The sequence below is a fragment of the Pinus tabuliformis genome, chromosome 5_1 (genome assembly GCF_031772625.1).
Source record: "Pinus tabuliformis cultivar Carrire ecotype Pingquan chromosome 5_1, CPIR1, whole genome shotgun sequence".
NCBI lineage: Eukaryota > Viridiplantae > Streptophyta > Pinopsida > Pinales > Pinaceae > Pinus > Pinus tabuliformis.
This window is the reverse complement of record NC_142305.1, coordinates 5,059,786-5,082,364: the sequence shown is the minus strand read 5'-3', so window position 1 is coordinate 5,082,364 and position 22,579 is coordinate 5,059,786. Positions and strand designations below refer to the sequence as shown.

The following is a 22,579-nucleotide window of genomic DNA, read 5'->3' as shown; positions in this document are numbered from 1 at the left end:
TAAAAAACATGAAAATCCCACTTATATTGGACTTGAAATAATATACATTTGCATTAACAAACCCTTTCGGGTCCGGTTTCATCGCATCGGCACATTTCCTTCGTATTTCGTTTATTTAACGAAAAACGAAAATACAAAGGAAAATGTCGTTTTCCAGATCTCAAAATATATGAAATATCACCTATATCTCCATTGGGTCCAGCTATCGCAAGTTATGTTTATATCGGCCCCGCTCCATTATAATGCTCCGATGCGATGTTGCGATGCGATTGATCGCAATCGCATATCGCACATACCCCCGGGCCGTCTGTAAGCGCTCCTCTGTAATCGTCGATTGCGATATCGTGATTCAAATTAGGCCATCGATCTGCACGCTTGATCGACGGTCCTCGTTGACCGCGCTAATCGCTATCACAATAAGTCTGTGGTAGCCTCCGATAGCCTCCAATAGCCTCCGCCGATGGCAATATGTCGATCGGATCTGGACCATTGATCGCCTAGATCTGACAGCTCTCATGCAAAGTTGTTTTAAGCCTCCGATAAGCCTTATTTCACTGTTTTCTTCATGTTTTTGCCTTCCGATAGTACTATCCGCTATTTCTAAGAGTTCCTCTTTTGCGATAGTTTTTAACTTTAGAAGACTTAGAGGGTTTTCTAGGATCCATTTGGATCAACTAGATAGCTCGATGTGTCACCATTCTCCGCCACTTGAGCCAGCCATTGTGTGCCCTCGTCCATCTGTTATGATCATACGTTTAAAGGTGGGCCTTCCAACACTGAAGGTATGAATTTTCATTAAGCAATTGGGTGCTTATGCTTGATTTTCTTGGGCACATTTGGATATGGATTAGTGGGGGAATTCGGCGAAAAGAATGGGCTTTGATTGTACTCTTGTTCCTTTGTCCCAACTTGGTGGTTAGTCTTGTATCCTAGTCTCGTGGGATCTCCTTTATGGCTACCAGCGTTAGGAATGGCACTACATGGGAAAACCTAATTTTGGTTGCATGGTCCCCCTTCCCGATACCATATATCTCACTCCTTTCCACTCATTACAATCCATTTTCACACTTTCCTCATTAGGGTCCACATTTTTCTAGTGGGTCCACAAGGTGTTATCCTTCCCCTACCCTTGTACACACTTTGGGTCAAGCTTAGAACAATGCCCTAGAGATTGATGCAACTAGAAAGAAAGTTAAAAGCAGAATTTGGCCACTTACAATAGGAAATGTACTACAAAAAGCAAAAAATGGTCGGGACATAAAAATTTAGTGTGGAAAAAAACCAAACATGAGCTCTAACCCCTATTATGGTGACCACCCTAGCTTCTAAGGCCCCTATGAGTTGCCCCTACATCATTAAGGAACCCATGATTGTTCCAACCCCTAGTGGGCGATGAACTGCCCAACCTGAAAGGGGTAATCAATGCTACATCATTCACATCATGCTCTCATCCCCTAGAGCCCCTAGCAATAAAAGAAAAAAAAATCAATAAAAGGAAAAAAGCATATGAAGAAGGGTGGAAAAACCGAGGTTGGGGTAACTCATGTATCACGATTGTTCCCTCCTACATCCATACACCCAATGTATGGGCTTTCCTCATTATAGCTACCATTGTATCATGACATGTGGCTTGAAGCCTTCCCTATTGCCCCATTCCATTCCATCATTATTTCGCATGCCACCTACCATTTGATAGATGTACCATGGCCCTGTCACTACCTTAAAGGTTGAAACCACCTAATAGGGTCCTTTATTAACCTTTCTTGTTGAGCAAGGAAACACCTATAATTTCTAAAGCCCATTTGGAAGGGCATGCCACTATGAAGTGTCCACTTTTGCCCCTGGTAGCAAGCTTATTTACTCAATTGCACTAATGAATTGTTGTACTAGAAAGTGAGGAGACACAATGAATCTTATACAGGATTGCAGAAGGGTCTTCCTCTTGGACTTGGTCTTCCTATATGGGATCCAAGCCCTCTAGAGGGCTATAAAGGCACTTGTAGGGTAAGTGCTAAGAGTCATGGGCCTCCACCACAACAGAGAATTGATTGCCACACCATGGGCTTCTTTAACACCAGATATTGCATGTTCGTGCCCAATCATACAAAGACGATGATGCACTTGGACCATGTTGCCCAGTTGGGCACACACTTGTAGCTGACACTTGGTAGCTGATCCAAGGCCCAGATGGGGTTTGTCTCATCCATAGAGACATGGGAGGGCATGCATCATCTTCTATCCCTCACTAAAGGAGCATCGACCTGTTATTGAGCCACTGGAGACCCATGAGGCCACGATTGTGCCCCACAGCCACTTGGGAGCACCATAAGATGTTTTTCTTGGAAATTAAGGGGCCACCCCCTTGCTCATCATTTTGGAGCCCTCCTTTTCATCATGGCACTTCGCTGACTCATTTTCGCCTTCCAACAACCCTTCTCACTCCATTATGCACTATTTTGGTCCTCTTGGGATGGCTTATCATTCATTTTGTAGCTATTTGGTGGACTTGTCACCAAAAGGGTTGTTATTTGCACATTAAAATATTATTAAGGGCTTAATTAGGCTAATTAGACCAATAATAACTTGTGAGAGGCTCATATAAATTAAAGAGACCTCATTTGTACTTGGACATCATCATTTGGATTGGGATCTCTCTTGTAAAAGAATTCGAACCTGCAATTGTTGGACAAAATTGGATGTTTTTTATGCATTTTTGTGTGGCCATTTCGCTAACTTGCCTTGGAGCTTCTATTTTCAAATTTGATGGATGGATATATTCTCATTATCTTGTAAGTGCCATTTGATGCTATATTTTTATCTTGTTACATGTCTAATGTACGGAATATCATGCCATGAACTTGTATGTGCCCTAATTTAATGTGAATCATGAAAACACTGAGATTATTGAAGTATTGCATGCATTACTCATAGATAATGTGAATGAATGTTCCTAAAGGCTTGTTTTTCATAATCCATCCTTGAATCTCCATCAATATTTGTCAAATGAAGTATAAATATTTATTGTAGCCAAGTTGTTGCCTCTTTAGGGTTAGCGAAAGCTGCATAGGTCTCCTTGATAGAGCAAATTCCTTAAATCAAAAGAAATCATGACTCCATTTCTACCAATTGACAAGGCACTGGTCTTAATCCTAGGTGATCAACCTTAAACCATTTTCTTTTTATCCTTTACAATATTTTTCCCTAACCCTAGAAGGCCAACTAGGGCCTAGTGCGAATTGCATTAGGAAGGTCACTTTGGGGAGCGAGCAAGTTGGTAGGCTATTGCGTCGTAGTTTCCTCTAGCTACCCTCAAATTTTGAAGCAATTCTCGTGGCTAGTTTGAGAGAAATCTCGAGCCCTAGCTCCAACATTGATTTTATCCTTGAACTTCTTTGGTTAGTGGTAGCATTGAAGGTCACTTGCACTTGAAAACTCAAAGGAAGTTAATCATTTTGACCTTCCCCTTTCTCCTCACTTGACCTAGTAGTCACATTGAAGATCATTCTCTTGCAATCACTGTAAGCTCTAGGCCTTGCTTGGATTTTCCCCTAGGTCTCTCTATTGGTGTTAAAGCCATATATGTTAATCATCTTGCAAAGCCTTTAGAGAGTCTTGCCACCATAGAAAGCCTTAGGTCTAGGATTATCCCTTGTAATTGAATAACCTTCCCTCCTTGGTCTAGGCCTTTTTATAGACCCTTCTTGGAGAACCACTAAGCTTCATCAAAACAATTGAGCCTTGCATTGAGGCTCTTCTTTGAATGGGCCTTGGAAATCACTATAGACCTCATCATTCATCCATCATCCTAGGTGATTTCCTCCATATTGGGACTCCTCATGTCAGTGAAAATCTGAGAAGAGAAGGGGACATACGTTGTGGTGACAGTGGGCCTTTGTCCCATTGTTTTCGCTTAGTTTATTATTTGTCCCTTAGGTACCCCTCCTAGGACCCATGCTAGATTGTGTGGCAATAGGCTAGTGGCCTCGTAGCTAGTAGCATTGTTTTTGGGCTCTATAGGCCATTTAGAGCCTATTTGATTATCTATTTTGTTGTTGATATGTATTGCACTCAGTGTCATTTTGATATATTCATTGGTACATGGCATGTAGATGAACACACTTTGCATATTTTGTCTTTAATGGTTTAAAATCATGCTTTGAAATCTTAAAATATTTTTTCATTAAAAAAAAAAATATTTTTATGTATTTTTTTTTCAAACCCAATTCATTGAATTTAATTTGATTTGATTTGATTCCAATTTGAAACCCATTTACATAGATGAGCAGGTTCAAAACCAGTTACAATTCATTATGACCACACCTTACCGACCCTCAAATATATACACATTTCTATGCCAGCTACAAGTGCTATATTATTGAAAAAGGAAGCATCAAATAGAAGCAATTCATCAGTCACTACTAACTAGTGAGATTGACTAATTATAATCAAAACTCATTCGAGTACTCAAGTAGTTTAATTACTTTATAGAATACGATAACAATACAATAGATAGGTTCAGCTTCCCAAAGCTTAGTGTAATGGCACTTTGCAAAACTGCAATGTAATCAATACTAGATTTTTCCAGCCAGCTAAGCCCAACTTTAACTCTTTGTTCGTTCAGCTTCCCAAAGATTGTGTAATGGCACTCCGCAAATGTGCAATGGAATCGATGCTATACTTTGCCAGCCAGTTAAGCCCAACTCTTTGTTCGTTCAGCTTCCCAAAGCTTGTGTAATGGCACTTTGCAAACCTGCAATGGAATCAATGCTAGATTTTGCCAGCCAGCTAAGCCCAACTTTAACCCTTTGTTCATCCGTAGGCATTCGATACAAGTAAGCCAACTTCCTTGCTGTTACAAAGAAACATAGTGTATAAGATAAGGTTCAATGATCAATCACATATAGTGGCTAACAAGCGTTCACCATAATACATACCAGTAAAAAGCTAATTATCAAGATTTTATACCTGTATTGCCTACACGGCCATCAAGAATTAAGCCCTCTACGAAGGTTGGGGCACATACAGCATCATTCTTCCCAAGAGTCATCATCTCCCCTAAATTTTGAAACCTGCCAAAATATAAAAGTTTCAACAATTCAAACCAGAAAGTAAACTATCATATTCAAACAATAAATGAATTAAGTTATTAACCCCTGTAGCACTAGATGATGACCTCATAACTTTGTAAAATGTAATCTGTTAATATAGGAAAACAGAAATCAAATAGAAAATCATCATTGGGGGACTTGTGCACAGAACTTAACTAGTGACTTTGGTTTCATGTGCTAGTGACCATTTTAAGAAGACCTGGGGTGCTTTGATTTGTGTTAATGTTCATCATTTTTATATGTATTCTTTAGTCATAAGGAATGTTATAGTGCTTTATTGGATCAGGATACAACCTGTCCCAAGGATACACCCTGTCAATTTGTCAAAAATTTAGCAGAGAGGAAATTTATATTGTAGGTGGGATCAATGATGTGAATGGAATCACTTAGGGATTGCTTAAAACATTATTCATGACTACCGGTTCATGAATTAAGTTCAAGATGGGGAATTTCTCTAATTGATTACCAACTCATGATCTGACTCTTCCCTTCCAAATGAACAACATTTTTTCTTTTGTTCACTATTATATAAAAATAACTACTAGAGATCATTTGTTGAATTACAACTTCCACTTCAAAGCTTGATATAGGGTTTTTTAGAATTAGTCTCACCTTAAGACATGTTTAGCATCAACTTAATCCTAACCGTATGGGACTTCTTACCTTTGTATAACATATAGCTCACTTGTATACCAAATTACCAATTGCACTTAGAAATGAAACTTTGATACACATTCCCTAGTTAGAAGGCTACCAATCCTATATTTTGTTCAAGATTTACTGGTTTTACACTGCATACAAAAGTTTTCTTTCAACGTGCTTCAAGTGAACACTTTACTCAACATATAAAATATGTCGTGTTGTGAAATGATACAAAGAAAGTTTGTTCTCAAGCAAAATATTTAAAATGTCTAGAATATAAAGAAATCCATGTGGACAATATATAAATTGTATATAACTGATAGTAGAAAATATGATGACGAAAGTACAATTAGGGTCTCATATATATACCTAACCAGGAGAGCCCATTCATAAAGAGTCATGTCCTTTTCCAATTCATGAAACTATTATCTTCTGTGCTACAAGTTTATATGAACCTCTAGGTGATGAGGAAAAAATGTCAAACTGAAAAATGATCTAACCATCCCAATTTGATCTTGTGGAACATCACATTTAAAAGCTTTCGAAGATGAATTGTTATCATAAGACTTGATAATATTGGTATCAGTATTTGTAATATTCCTAATTAGCCATGGCTAATTGGAATATTCGATTTTGCTCAATTTTGCCTTCTACAGTTATTTATAAATAAAAAGGTGAGGAAAAGGGTGACATAACTCACATTTAGAATAAAGTCACTCCCTAGTAGCACAACGTTGTGACTTAAAGGGGAGCCAAGGGGGCCAAAGGACCACGCAGAGATGAGGCCCACGTAGACACTTGGAGTGACTGCGCAGATGGAAAGGAACACATGGCAAGAGAGGGATTGCGTTGGAGGAAGTGGGCCTTAGGATTGAGAGAGGCCAGCGCTATAAAGGAGAGGGGAGCCTCCTCATTTTGTCATTTGATTATGTTGCATTTGAGCTAGTCACTTCAACTTAGAGCACGCTCGCTGTTTAGCCTGTCTGCAGCACTGTTTAGTGCATCGAGTGTCTCCGTTCAGAGATCTCACCCTTAGCCCTGGGGGACTTCGAGTGTCTGCTCGGGCAAGGTAGTTTCATTAGTATTTTTTAGGAGGAGCGATTTCTGAAGTTGAGGAAGAGCTGAGCATTTTGATGACTGCGTAGTGTTGAGAGGGGAGGACGCAGTCTCTTTTGGTAGGAGCTCCGGATTGGGTTTGTGTGGAGGATTTGAGCTTGGAGATTGAGCAAGGGATCAACCCTTGCATATTGGAGGATTTTGGTGGAGTCTCGGGTAGAGTTTTGGAGGATTCTCTTCAGGGGCAGCGCAGAGCCTTGAGGGATAGCGTAGATCCCCAAGGGGGTGATTTTCGGGGGTCAGCTATTTTAGAAAAGCTTTCTCAGCTTTTCTAGGTTTATTGAGCAAAGGTTGATTCTAGAGTTTCAAGATTTTCTGAGGGAAACAACCCCAAATCCTCACTTGATTCCAGCAGTAGCAGTAGCACAGCAGTTCTCTGATAGCTTGGACGCAGTTCAGAGAGAGGCCATTTCCTTACCATTCTGAGTGTATTTCTTCACTTTTCTTGTGCAAGTCGAGATGCTATCTTTCTGATCACCTCTTGTACTCTTTCCATTACTCAGTATAATAAAATGGCTTAGCATTTCTCTCTGCATTTCTCAAGTATCTGCTTATATTCCATGTATACATTATTGTATGTGGCACTACTATTATTGTTTTTATCTCTTTGAGCTTCCCGACTACTATACCACTCGTGTGTTTTTCTCCTATACTCTTAGACAGAGTCTGGAAAGGGCCAGGTAGCCTCTAGATCTCGTCCTCTTTTCAGAGGCGATATATCTGGTAAACACCCTCCCAGTCCATCTCTGGTTGGAGTTTGCTTGTGTTTGAGGGATATCCCTGATAAGGGATATTACAGTATTCTTAGGAAGTTATGCTAACTTTTGATTGATGTTAATATGTTCACTGGTTAATATACTTGCTCTTGTGATTTGGATGTTGATAAGGTGTCTTAGTAGTGTTTCATTGCTTTACTTTCGAAGTTATATTTTCTCTATGCATTGATGTTGCATAATTAATTGTTGAGCTTTTATTAGTACGTACACAAAATTTCTTTCATTTATACTATAATATCCCAGTATGTTTTTACTACAATTGGATTGGCATCTTTTTGAATCGTAAGATTAATGGGATCTGTATTTGTTCCCTTCTCCTCAACTGGTACATTTTTACCTTAAGACTTTGATGCTTCTATCTGGATAGGTTATTTTGTCATGTTTTCCAATGATTGCTTCGTAACCTTGGAATTCTTGACTTATGCAAGTAATTTCTGACCATGATATTTTAAGTGAGAAATTTCTTCATTTTTATCTAAGATCACTTTGTCAAATTCTTTTTGTAGCAACAAAACCTATAGCTTGTTTGTGCTTTTAATGTAAAATACACAATGTATTGTAAGTAATATGTTTATTCAGTGTTGCAGGGGAGCGCCCCCCCCTCTCGATCCCACTCCCAATCCGCGCTTCGAGCGGGAGTGGGTCAAGAGCGCGCTCCCTAAAAAAATTTGTGCTCCCTGGTTTTTTCGAATCGATAGAGGGAGCGTTGCTCCTGTCGCTCCAGAAGCGATTTTTAAAACCTAGGAGCGGTCGCTCCCAACCACTCCTGGGTTATAAAAATCACTCCTGCGGCGGTGAGCAACGCCCGGAAAAAAATGCGTGGAAAAAAAAATTCGCCGGATTTAGAAAAACAAAAAACAACGATGGGTGTGAAAATAAAGTGAGGGAGGGAGAGAGCGAGCATTGGAGGGAGGGAAAGAATATAAATAGACCCTCCCTCATATTCATTTCATCATTGTTTGAGAGTGAGAGTGAGTGAGAGTGAGAGTGAGAGTGAGAGAGTGAGTGAGAGTGAGAGAGTGAGGAGAAATGTTAAGTTATGGTATGTTCTATGCTTATAACAGTTTACTTCTTTTTCTTATTATATTCCACCGATTAGCAATCACATGTACATAAAGTAAAGTGTAGATAGAACATTAAATGATTGACAGAAAACAAGCCAAGACAAGAGACACAAGATGTGGCGGCTAGCCAGGGACAAACCCCACAATGTGTGGGGAAACCCTTTGATCAAATCTTCTTTTATCTTCAATAATTCAACAAAGATAAATAGTACAATAAATCTGATTCATATCAGCAGTAGCAAACCCTAGATCAACAGCATCAGCATTAGCGGCTTCATTATCAAACTAGGGCAGACGATATCTTGCAAACCGTTCGTCGGATTGACTTCATTCCACCACCAAAAGTTGCGTCTTTCAGAGGAGGTTCAGATGAACCTACAGCGCAGTTCCAAAGAGGAGATCTTCTAGGCCACGCAAGTCAATCTTTACTTCTGCAGTTGCAGCTTCAGTTTGAGCAGTTTCCGGCTTCAAACTAGGGTAGTCGATATCTTGCAAACCGTTCGTCGGATTGACTTCATTCCACCACCAAAAGTTGCAGCTTTCAGAGGAGGTTTAGATGAACCTACAACGCAGTTCAGATGAGGAGATCTTCTAGGCCACGCAAGTCAATCTTTACTTCTACAGTTACAGCTTCAAATTCAACAACTTCCGGCTTCACATGTGTGAGAGAGAGACCCATTTCAGCGTAGTAGAGAAGAGACTCATTTCTGCGTAGTAGAGAGAGAGAGAGATGTGATGAGATGAGTGAATCCAAATGAGGAAAAGTCCTCTTATATTTATACAGAACATTGGTGGGTGAATAGATGCGACTGTTGGGCTTCTGAGCCTACATGAGTTGTAGGTCGGCTTGATAATAATTCCATAATCAAAATAAATTCATATCTCCATGAATACTTATCGGAATCGGATGATCTTTATATCAATCCTACACCTCTCGACGAGAGGAATCTAATAAAAATATTATCAGCCATGAATAAGATGACCCACATGAAGTTTTGCCCTGGTTGCCAATTTTAACACTCCCTCTCAACCAGGGAGAACTTCATCTGCAATCTGTCTATCGGTCATTACTATTCATCAATCAAATGCACTGCCCTGTACAGCCTGACCCTTGCCCTGCTCTGCTCTATTCTGCCTGTTCTGCTTTGTCTTGTTCTGCCCTGCACTGATCTGTATTGTTTTGCTTTGTTCTGCTCTGCTCTTGCATTGTTTTGTTCTGCTTTGCTTTTGTCCGAACTATGAAGAAGAAGAAATGATCGAGGATGTATCATACTGACTCAAACTCAGTCTCAGAGTATGTACCACTGGTCCCAGACTAGTCTCAACCAACCCGAAGTCAGCGTCATAGTGAGTACAACTCCACTGGTCCTAGACCAGTATCATCCTCCATTGACTCAAAGTCAGTCTCAGAGTGCGTACCACTGGTCCCAGACCAGTCTCAGCCGACCCGAAGTCAGCTTCATAGTAAGTACCACTCCTACCACTGGTCTCAGACCAGTATCGCAGTCTCAGAGAGTGTACCACTGATCCCAGACCAATCTCAACCGACCCGAAGTCAGCGTCATAGTATGTACCACTCTCACTGGTCCCAGACCAGTACTGAACTGACACGAAGTCAGTCTCGGAGTATGTACCACTGGTCCCAGACCAGTCTCAACCGACCCGAAGTCAGCGTCATAGTATGGTACAACTCCTACCACTGGTCCTAAACCAGTATCGCAGTCTCAGAGAGTGTACCACTGGTCCCAGACCAGTCTCAACCGACCCGAAGTCAGCGTCATAGTATGTACCACTCTCACTGGTCCCAGACTAGTACTGCACTGACACGAAGTCAGTCTCGGAGTATGTACCACTGGTCCCAGACCAGTCTCAACCGACCCAAAGTCAGCGTCTTAGTATGGTACAACTCCTACCACTGGTCCCAGACCAGTATCATTGATCCCAGATCAATAGAGGTCATCCTAGCGTAGGGAGTATGGTAGATACAACGATGCGTCCATCGGTACTACTATGGTCCCTAACTTCATTTCCCTGCTCATTGATCAGATGAGAGGTACTTCCCATGAGTCCCAGACTGCATGGGTAGGATGCCTCGACAGGAGAACTAATCAATCATGTCCTCACAGGAGAACACATCAATCCTGCTACAATCGCCATGGAGAACACATCAATCCAGGCTGCCATGGAGAACACATCAATCCAGACCTCACAGGAGAACTAATCATCCTGCTAAACAGGAGAGCGAATCATCCTGTTCCACAAGAGAGCGAATCATCTTGTCCCACAAGAGAGTGAATCATCTTGTTCCAGTGTGCACCACCAGGGGGGGTGAGTCACCCTGTGGTCATATGTTGCTCCAGTAGGAACCGCAAGCCCTCAGAGCTCCCAGAGCTCAATGTATGCAACATGCAGGACCCTTGTACAAGGGTTTCTTGCCGACTCCAAGTCGTTTGGGAAAATCACAGATTAGATCTTTCCTCGGGGCTTTGACAAGGTCTATCAACCTGTACATCATCTTAATGTGATGGAGCTTCCTTGCTCATCGACTTACCATATCCCAGATGATGTCTATCTGCTGGAGCAATTGACGAATACGGGATTCCTCAATAATCGAATCCCACCTCTGGTTGTTACAGAGAATCATAGTGGTATCCAATGTAAATCCAAACAGCTCACTGAAGAGCTTTCGCAACCAGACTGCCTCACACGAGGTTATGCTAGCAACAATATATCCTGCTTCGGCGGTGCTCAAAGCCACCGACTTCTGCTTCCTGCTCATCCAGGATATCGAAGTAGATCCCAAGGTGAAACAGTACCTGGAAGTGCTCTTACGGTCCACCACACTGCCTGCCCAATCAACATCAGTGTATCCAAGTAGTCTCACATCTCCGGAAGTGTATCTTAATCCATGAGAGATTGTGTCCTGAAGACATCTCAGAAGATTCCGGGCATCAATCCAGTGAGGCTCAACCAAATATGAGCTCACAATGCTAACTGCAAAACATATGTTCAGATGGAGGTTCACCAAGAACATCAATGCGAATGAGTTTTTGAAACTTAGAGGCATTTCCCAAGTCTGGTCCGACATCACTACCATATAGCTTCTAAAAGTTAAGATCCTCGAGGTAGTCACAGGTTTGCAGTCCATCATACCGAATCTTTCCAATATATTTACCACATATTTTCCTTGAGATAGGAAAATTTCACTTGGCTTCTGCCACACTTCAAGTCCTTGGTCCTTCATTTCAAATTCAGAAGCCATCTCCCTCTTACATTTCTGAATGAGAGGGTTTGCACCTGTTAGAAAGAGGTCATCCACATACAACACCAGTATGAGAGGCTTGTCATCTTCAACCTTAAAGTAAAGGTTAGGATCAGCTTCACTCCTAGTGAATCCCAGCTTCATCAAGTAGCTATCGATCCTCTCATACCATGCTCGAGGTTTTTGCTTCAGCCCATAGAGAGCCTTCTTCAACCTGCATACATGAGATTTTCAATCATAAACTCAAATCCTTCAGGTTGCTCCACATAAACCTCTTCTTTGATAGAACCATGCAAGAACGCGGTCTTAACATCCATCTGATGTAGGTTCCATCCTTGTGAAGCCACAAGGGCTATGATCAAGCGGATGGTCGTATATCTGGCAACAGGTGCAAATATCATAGTCTATACCTCCCTTCTGGGATAAACCACGAGCAACAAAATGAACCTTATACTTTTCCATACTTCCATTTGCTGCATGCTTTATCTTGTAAAGCCATTTTGAAGTAACAATTGTCTTGTCCAGGGTCTGGGAACTACTTCCCAGACATCATTCTCCATAATAGACTCATATTCTATGGTCATAGCATCCTTCCATAGTTAATGCTTGATGACATCTGAGAATGATGAAGGTTCATTTTGTATGATCGTGCTCATGATGGTCAGGTATCCCTGATACCTGTTAAGTTTCTTACTTTGATGGAAGGTTCCTCAGGGTGCAGCATGTCCTTCAGCATCATCAAGTATCCCCCTAAGCCATGAAGGCCTCTTCCTAGAAGAGGAAGGCTCATGTGGATGAGGATCAATCGGATCTGTTGACCACTACGTGTCAACTTCCCAGCAGTACACCCCCTTTTCTTCGCAAAAAAGGGATAGCGCTTGATCGACATGTCCGTGCCATTCGACAGTCATCGACAGCTTGATCAATTTATGTTGTAAACCTAGTCTGCATATTTAATTGTAAATAATCTTAGCAGAGTTGAGTCATGTATGTAAATTGCCTAGGTGGACCTAATTTTCTAGTGATAATCTACGTTCCGGAAGGTTTTTTGTCTCACCGATCTATGATCGACAGAGTTTTCCTTCAGCCTAACCCCAAAGCCGGAATGGATTTTGTCATTAGAATCTTAGGAGAATCCTAGTGTGTTAATCTGCTAGATTATAGTTGTGTCGCAGAACTGGGTGGTTTATGAGGGTCTATGTCAAATGGGTTCTCCCCCTTGAGATGTAAAGTTGTAAAAGTCGTGATGTAAAGTGTCTTGAGGGTTAGAAAATGTTTTTAATCCCCTCATAAGTCCTAAGTCCTAGGTCCTAGGTGATTTTTCCAAAGGCTAAGTTCGAGGATCCATTTAAAAATAAATTAAAAAAATTAAAAAATTAAAAAATTAAAATAAATAAATAAATAAATAAAATAATAAATAATAAATAATAAAATAAAGTAAAAACTTAAAAAAATAATAAAATAATAATATTTTGAGTAAATAAATGCAGAATTTCAATTTTTTAATGCATTAAAAATTCGACGGATGAGATTAAGAGATATCTTGATCCTTATCGACAGTCGAGATCATTTTGACATGGATCACTCGAACTAGCTGTTGGGAATTTTTCCTTTAAATAGGGTGCTAGGGGTCATTTGAGATCAGATTGGATCTGTGAGTCTTGTGCTGAAGAAGCTCTCTTGTAAACTTTTTTCTGGTGCTAATAAAGAAAGACTTTGGGGTTAAAATCTTGCTGGTGTTACTCTCTGGAAGTGCTGTGAGCTATTTTATTTTCTGCATATTTTAATTTTCAGCCATTAGTAACAGCTTATTGAAGAGTATTGTTGAGCATAGGTATCTTGTTCACTTGCTAGGGTTTGAATGGTATTAGGTTTTCTGAAGTAATGGCAGGTATCTCCATTGCTGTTGAGATCTAGTACTGTTTTTTCTCTCTTTATTGATGGTTGAAGTGAGCTGTGCAGGAAACCCTTATTGAAGAAGACCAGTGGGCGTTTGGGGAAGTTCTCGGCTGAACCAGCCAACTCCCACAAGCATTTTCTTGCAGAGCCCAGCTAGTTTTGATCCTGGGTTTATCATTTAGTTTATTTTTCTGAATTACATGAGAGATTTTCTGAAGTTTTTTCATAGTAAATCTGGAATTTTCGATAATATTACTGCTGGTTACTGATCAATCTAGCTGTTTAAGAGTCAAAGAGCTGTAAACTGTTTAGATCATCTAGGGTTTAAATTTTGTTTTATGCACGTATTATTAGGGTTTTTCTTTCTTTTGCAGGTTACAGGTGCAAGTGATTGAGAAATTTTCGGGGTCTTATCAGGCAAATTTCAAGCAGGGAATTTCAAATATAAATTTCGTGGAGAGCTGCAGTTTTTGTTTTTTAGGGCAATCTGTTTACTGTGGCCTGGAGCTTTCAATTTCTTTTAAAAGTTTGGCTTTGGACCTGTGCTCCTCCATTTACTGTTGTCCAAACCCTCGAATCTGTATCAAATCTTTACTGGCAGTCATCCAAATTTTTTTTAAAACGTTGTTATACCTGCAAATCTTTCACACTCTTGGCCATCCACTTGCCAAACGCGTTACGACCCCTCATCCCCGCAGTCACAGTTTTTTTCGTTTCTCTGCCAGCGTCAAATCAAAGCTCCCCTTCGCTGCCATACTCCACAAGCAACTCTGTCGCACCTGCATTCACTATTCCGCTGTCACCTAAAACAAAAAAAAAATCACGTTTTTTTTGTTTTAAATATACACGGGCCAGCGTTCATCTGTCCGTTGAACAGCAAGCTTGCAAACCTGCGTGAGCCATTTTTTTCTTCCAAGCTGCTGCTACACTCACTCTGTCCGCCGTCAAATAACCTGCAAAGCAAAACGCATATACGGGCCAGAGCATTCCGCCATTAAGCATTGCTGGAAACTGCAAAAACACAAATCCATCCGCCGTCGATCGATCTGCAAGCATTTTGTAAGGATCTCACCCTTTTTTATTTTACACGGACCAGGGATCACGTCGGACGAGATCTGTATGGTAAGACGATTTTGTTTGCCTGCGTACTGTAATTTCCATAGGTTGAATTTTTTATTTTGGATCTAGGCTTTAGTTTTGGTTACATATGTCATCGTATTTTTTTTTATCAGGGATTTGCGTAGGTCCAGTTCCTTAGTTTTAGTTTTATAAAAAAAGGAAAAATTTCGATTTTCATTTCTTTTTATTATTTGTTAGATTTAAAAATTTTCATGCATTAGATTAATTTTGTTTTAGTTTTGAATTTATTTAAATATATAAAAAAAAGGGGGCACCAAAAAAATATATATATTAGATATTTGCTATTTTCATCGTTTCATTTGGAGTCTTTAAAAAAAATAAAAAATAAAAAATAAAAAAAAGTTCCTTATAGATTAGTTTTAGAATTATTAATTTTGTTTAGATTTACTTTTCCTTCAGATTTAGTTTAGATCTTAATTTTAAATCATAAAAATTATAAAAAATAAAAAAAAGTCATTAATAAAAGTCCTTTTTAGACTTTAGTTTTAGTTTAAATTTTGATTTCAAGTCCTTTTTTATAATCATAAAATTCTTAAAAAATTATAAAATCATAAAAAAAACAAAAAAGTTCTAGATTTTAATTCTATAGTTTAGTTTAAGTTTTATTTTTATTAATCATAAAAAATAAAAAAGTATAAAAATTAGAAAAATCATAAAAAAAATTTGAAAAAAGATATAAAATTTTTCTTTTCTATAGTCTCATTTATTTAGACTTTAGTCAGCCTAGTCTTGTTTTATTTGAAAACATAAAAATATTTTGGAAATATTTTGCCAGTTTGAATCTTAGCCCAGGAATCTGTTACTTTTTATCTCTTTCACTGAGGCTAAATTTTTGATGTGAGGTTAATGTTTATCATTTTTCATGTGGTTAAATATTCTTGAATGATCATTTAAAGATTAGCTACATGAATGTGATCTCCGGTTAGCATTCTACTTGGTTGTTTAAAGCATTTATCTTTCGAAATTTTAATTGCTGGAATATCGCTATTGAGTTTTAATTGCTGGATCACTATTAAAGCATTGTGCATCTATTGAATATTTTGCATTACTTGAGTTATCTGATGGTAAATGATTGTTAATGAGTTCATCTTTTCGCAGCATTTTCATTCAGCCATTAACTCTATAAGGCACTGGTCCATTAAATTAATAAAATCTATTTAGTGCTAGTTTCCTTTCGTGTCTCCCAACCCAACTGGTTCACAGTTGGTCATCCATTTTTCCTATAGGGTCTACCCCCCTTAGCCGCGGGAGACAGGCTTAAACGGAGAGATCGGGGATCAGGGTGACAGCCCCCGGTCTGAGCGTTGTCGTGACAATTTGTGCGACAACATTTTTTGGCGCCATTGCCGGGGACAGAGTTTTTCTGTTCCTGGCGTTTCAACGACATTCATCTTCTCATTTCTCATCATTCTTTCATCTTTCTCATCTCTCATTTGAGCTGGCAGATTCAACATTTTTGGTTATCATTTGGATCTTTTATCGCCTTATCTTTCGTCATATCAGCAACTACTCTTCAGTTCATTTCTTGTTTGGGTGGCGACTCCTCTCTCATATCTGCTTGTTGGTTGATTTTTGGATCCTAGAATTAGATTCATTGTTCAAGTGGCGACTCCACTTCTTTCATCTCTTAATTTTCTTGAGCAGAAATCTCTTTCTATCATCCATTTGATCCCTTATTATTCATCATGGATTATTCATTTAAACCATGTCATTTTACTGATACTCTCCATGATTTTCCGAAAGAAGCCATTTCTAAATTATTTAAGTTCTCAGGTGGTGATTCGGTCGCTGTTAGACAGCATTTAAACAGGTTTACTTGTGTAATGATCATATATTGTAGACTTCCTCAATATAATCATGAAGATGTCAAGATGCGTCTATTTGTCCATTCTTTAAAGGGTGATGCTTTGAACTGGTTTAATAGTCGTCCTGAAGATTCCTTCATTTCTTTGCAAGACATTGTCGATGCTTTTAAAGACAGATATGGTGTTCCAGATAGCTCGCCTTGTGCCCCTAAAATTGTGCAACAAAATGAAAGTAATCTTGTAAAAGGTCCAGCTGTCCAAGACAATTCTTCATATCAGAGTGTGCCATCCACTTGTACCATTGCAGATCATAGTAGTGTTGACAATGAAAAGGAAGATCATAAGCAAATTATACAAGATCTATTGCTACTGGTAAGAAATATGGAGATAAATCAAACTAATTACGCCAATGATGTGAGAACTTTATGCACTCACCTTGAAAAGCGTAATAGGGAGATGGAGATCATGCAAAATCAACATAGTAAGGAAATTGAAGCCATGAAGATTACTCATGACACAGAAATTAGTTTTATGCAAAGAAAGATGTCAGGCTTAGAGGAAAATATGATGACCATGCAAGCAAATCATAAGAAAGAGATAAACTCTATGCAGCATTGCTTGATGACCATGGAAGAAGACCATGCCAGGGAAATCAGTGCTATAAGGGTTGAACACTCTAGTCAGATAGACGCCATTAAAATATAGTTTCCGAAATTTCAATAGCAGTCGGAAGATGAAGGAAACCAGGAAAAATCAATAGATCAAGAGCCTTCTTATCCGCTGCAACAAGCTCCATCTTACTATGAGGAGGTCATTGGTTTGATTGAAAGCTGGTTAATTGAAGGTGATCCAGATGGAATTAAAAATGATAAAGATCAGATGCAGGATAAAGAAAGACATGTCATGCAATCTTACATACTTCATCTGATAGCTTTGAAGCAGAAAGTTCCATGTCATCAGTGATGCAGCCTGCCAGGAAGAAAAAGTGCAAAAGAAAGAGAATGAGAAGAAGATTTGATGCATCAGACGGCCACGAGCAGCTTGATTTTCGGATAGGAAAAAGTCCTACCATATGTAGAATTGGACATGGCACATCCGACAAGCAGCCGACAGATTTGCCTGAAAGCAGGCAAATGCTCAGTATACACTATATTGAACACATCTGATGCCATGGGGCATCCCCTGTATTTCTAACCTTACTCCTTGTTTTTTCAGCATTTTCATTTCTGTTTTAGGATTAAGATTTACTTTTCATGTTACTAGATAGTTAATAAATGAAGAGCTTATATTTTTCCTGTGCTTAACGTTATATGATGATTTTTTGGATGGACGCTACTTATGTTTTGTTGTGTGTTGCATGGGTGCAGATTCTGGATTCTCACATTCCTACAGTGCAGCAACGTGTCCCCAAGTGGAGCCAGATGTTGACCACTACGTGTCAACTTCCCAGCAGTACACCCCCTTTTCTTCGCAAAAAAGGGATAGCGCTTGATCGACATGTCCGTGCCATTCGACAGTCATCGACAGCTTGATCAATTTATGTTGTAAACCCAGTCTGCATATTTAATTGTAAATAATCTTAGCAGAGTTGAGTCATGTATGTAAATTGCCTAGGTGGACCTAATTTTCTAGTGATAATCTACGTTCCGGAAGGTTTTTTGTCTCACCGATCTATGATCGGCAGAGTTTTCCTTCAGCCTAACCCCAAAGCCAGAATTTATTTTGTCATTAGAATCTTAGGAGAATCCTAGTGTGTTAATCTGCTAGATTATAGTTGTGTCGCAGAACTGGGTGGTTTATGAGGGTCTATGTCAAATGGGTTCTCCCCCTTGAGATGTAAAGTTGTAAAAGTCATGATGTAAAGTGTCTTGAGGGTTAGAAAATGTTTTTAATCCCCTCATAAGTCCTAAGTCCTAGGTCCTAGGTGATTTTTCCAAAGGCTAAGTTCGAGGATCCATTTAAAAATAAATTTAAAAATTTTAAAAATTGAAAAATTAAAATAAATAAATAAATAAATAAAAATAATAAAATAAAGTAAAAACTAAAAAAAATAATAATATTTTGAGTAAATAAATGCAGAATTTCAATTTTTTAATGCATTAAAAATTCGACGGATGAGATTAAGAGATATCTTGATCCTCATCGACAATCGAGATCATTTTGACATGGATCACTCGAACTAGCTGTTGGGAATATTTCCTTTAAATAGGGTGCTAGGGGTCATTTGAGATCAGATTGGATCTGTGAGTCTTGTGCTGAAGAAGCTCTCTTGTAAACTTTTTTCTGGTGCTAATAAAGAAAGACTTTGGGGTTAAAATCTTGCTGGTGTTACTCTCTGGAAGTGCTGTGAGCTATTTTATTTTCTGCATATTTTAATTTTCAGCCATTAGTAACAACTTATTGAAGAGTATTGTTGAGCATAGGTATCTTGTTCACTTGCTAGGGTTTGAATGGTATTAGGTTTTCTGAAATAATGGCAGGTATCTCCATTGCTGTTGAGATCTAGTACTGTTTTTTCTCTCTTTATTGATGGTTGAAGTGAGCTGTGCAGGAAACCCTTATTGAAGAAGACCAGTGGGCATTTGAGGAAGTTCTCGGCTGAATCAGCCAACTCCCGCAAGCATTTTCTTGCAGAGCCCAGCTAGTTTTGATCCTGGGTTTATCATTTAGTTTATTTTTCTGAATTACATGAGAGATTTTCTGAAGTTTTTTCATAGTAAATCCGGAATTTTCGATAATATTACTGCTGGTTACTGATCAATCTAGCTATTTAAGTGATCCGGATTTAAACAGGAACGCAACAAATTACAGAGATAACCATAAATACAGAGATGCAATAACCATAAACACATAGATGCAGCGGAAATAATGATTCATTTCATTAATGGAAAATACTGAATACAACCAGAAATGGAAATAAACCAGCTAGGGCGATGGTAGCTATCTCTGAGAAGAGATGTGCGGCTACATGCCTCTGAACTGTTCCGAACTGTATTACAATGAGGCTCGAAGGCCTATTTATTGTTGAGAAACAATGGAAAACCCTTCACATCCCGAAACCTAACCCTAGAAGATGAAACGCCAAATTGTGGGCCCCGTTTGGGTAAATTGGTACATCAATTTCCCGGGGTCGTAACTTTGGCATACGATCTCCGTTTGACGCGTACAATAGCTCGTTAGAAAGATCTATCCGAGCACTACCACTTTGGGAAGGGCAACATGGTCTATAGACCCATGTTGCCCCCAGATTCCCAAAAAAAACGTCGTTTAGGGCCTCAAAACGGCTCCGGAAGTTCAGGACCCGAAAAACTGCTAAAAATAGTAAGTTGTGCTACAATTTAGGAAACTGAAAAGACTGAAAGAGACAGTTGTGGGGGTCCAAATGGGTTGGTGGGTGGCCACCAACATCCACCTGGATCATTCCTCCCCCCTTAGGAAGCAATGGTCCCCATTGCGTTGAGTTCCTCCATCTGCTGAACTTGTCCTGCAATCTCTGATGTGTCCAGTGATGGTGGGAAGCATGGTCGACGATCGTCCACATTGAACACTTGGTGCAGGCGAATGAATGGAGGAATGATGTGCTCCAAAGAATTGTTCCCCATAGCCTTGGTACTGTTGTGAGGACCATGTCGGAGTGGTCGGAGCTTCTGATGGGCTCTTGTAAGGCGTTCTTTTTGTCGATGCAACCAGACTTTGTTGCCCACCTGAAACTTGTGTGGTATGCATGTGGGTGAGGAGAAGTTGTTCCTGTGTTTTGTCATGACCGTATCCCTTTGTTGCTGCTGCTGCGTGGAGGAACCCTTTGCAGGGGTCATGGATGTAGCAACGATCTTCCCCTTACTTTGGGAGTGAACCAGACAAATGAATTTCCTGGTCTGTGATATGAGCTTGCTGCCTTTCTTAGCAGTGATCAAAGATGTGGCAGTAGGTGGAGCTACCTCTGGTATCCTGTATACTGAATCACCCAAAGAAATAATGACAGCGCGAGGCCTTGACTCATACACAGCATGTCGCCTCCACAAGTATGGCTGGCCTAATAGTACATCACAAACATCCAGAGGTGTAACATCACACAATACCTCGTCTGTGAATGGTTTGATGCTGTATGGAAGGCGGCACTGCTGGCGAACTTTGAGATCTCGTCCTTCATGAAGCCACCCGATACTGTACGGCTGTGGGTGTGGTGTAGTTGGTAGGCCCAACCGCTTCACGACCTCTGCTGAAACCAGGTTCTTTTGGCTACCACTGTCGACAATGAATCGCAGCGGTGAACTCTTCACCCACATCTGTGAGTGGAAAAGACGCTCCCCCTCTTCTGGATCTGTGGGCTCATCTTTCTGGATCTTGGCGGTGGCAACAGTGGCGCTGGGGTCCGCATCAATGATCTGCTTCCCTTTACCATTCCCCTTGTCAGGTTCTGGCTCAGGGTCGGAACATGCATCTGATTCGGAAGCCTTCAACTCGGCCACCAGCGACTGCTTGGTCCGACACTCACTTGTGTTATGAGTGGGACTCTTGTGGAACTCACACCACTTCCCTGTGTCTTTCTTCGGCTTCATGGTGTTGTTCTTTTCTTGCGGCTTCGACGGGTTGTCTTGGGTCACCCCGCCTTGGCTTTGTCCTTTGGGCTTCGGATTTGCAGATCCAAAGTCTCGCTTCTTCTGTTTGAACTTTTGCTCGATTTTGACAGCATATCGGTACGCCGTGCCGAGCGAGGAGATGTTCAAGAACACCATCTCTCCCTGGATGTATCTGTGCAGGCAGCCGCGGTATTTGAGTACCAGATGCAGCTCAGAATCTTTGATACCCAACTGTGTGCGAAGGGTATGAAAAATGTTTGTGAACTCTGGCACATCTTGGTCTCGTCCCTGCCGCAATGTGGTCCATTTGATGTATTTGTCCTCATAGCTTCCGACAGGGTAGTACTGCTCCTTGATGGCATCCCGGAAGTCATTCCAAGTGGGTGCGGCTGAAAATAGTGAGCCTGTACTTTCATCCTTCTGCTCGCAGTAGGTTTCCCACCAGTCCTTGACGTGGGGGGCTGCTTTGAGAAGAGCAAAAATAATCTTTTCCCGACTTGAAAATTCATGAACAGAAAAATACCCATCTAGCAGATTTAACCATTTATCTACGGCATCTGCGTCTATTTGACCCTCGAAGATGGGGATTTCAAAATTAACTTGTACCTTAAACGGTGTGGCGTTTCCAGAGTCGCTTTTGGAAGTCGATGCGTCGCCTCTGGGTAGCCGCTGAAGGATCTGCGCAAAGCTATCCATCATCGCGTTCCTTTGCCGCTCGAGCGCTTCTTCGAGCAAGATTTTGATAGGATCTCCTGCCCCCTCGTCTTTCTTCTCATCCGCCATGGGAGGCCGTCGGGATTTGCGAGGCTGGTCTTGCAAAGGTTCGACCAGTTCAAGCCCTAATTCCTTATATCCCGACCTCGTTGGGGACATGCAAAGAAAAACAGAGAAAAAGCAGACCGCTCTGATACCACTGATCCGGATTTAAACAGGAACGCAACAAATTACAGAGATAACCATAAATACAGAGATGCAATAACCATAAACACATAGATGCAGCGGAAATAATGATTCATTTCATTAATGGAAAATACTGAATACAACCAGAAATGGAAATAAACCAGCTAGGGCGATGGTAGCTATCTCTGAGAAGAGATGTGCGGCTACATGCCTCTGAACTGTTCCGAACTGTATTACAATGAGGCTCGAAGGCCTATTTATTGTTGAGAAACAATGGAAAACCCTTC

General features: G+C 40.3%; 1 protein-coding gene across 3 annotated transcripts in view; it reads right to left on the bottom strand.

The window, feature by feature from the left end:
- Positions 1–4,439: 4,439 nt before the first annotated feature.
- NDC1 (NAD(P)H dehydrogenase C1) overlaps positions 4,440–22,579 on the bottom strand; it is a 330,375-nt gene continuing 312,235 nt past the window's right edge. For all 3 annotated transcript variants that reach the window (XM_089431657.1, XM_089431656.1, XM_089431658.1), the window contains 2 exons: positions 4,966–5,069; positions 4,440–4,849 (listed from right to left, as the gene is read on the bottom strand). In XM_089431657.1, the coding sequence (XP_089287783.1) occupies positions 4,713–4,849; positions 4,966–5,069 (241 nt within the window). In that variant the 3' untranslated portion in view covers positions 4,440–4,712. The remainder of the gene's footprint in view (positions 4,850–4,965; positions 5,070–22,579) is intronic.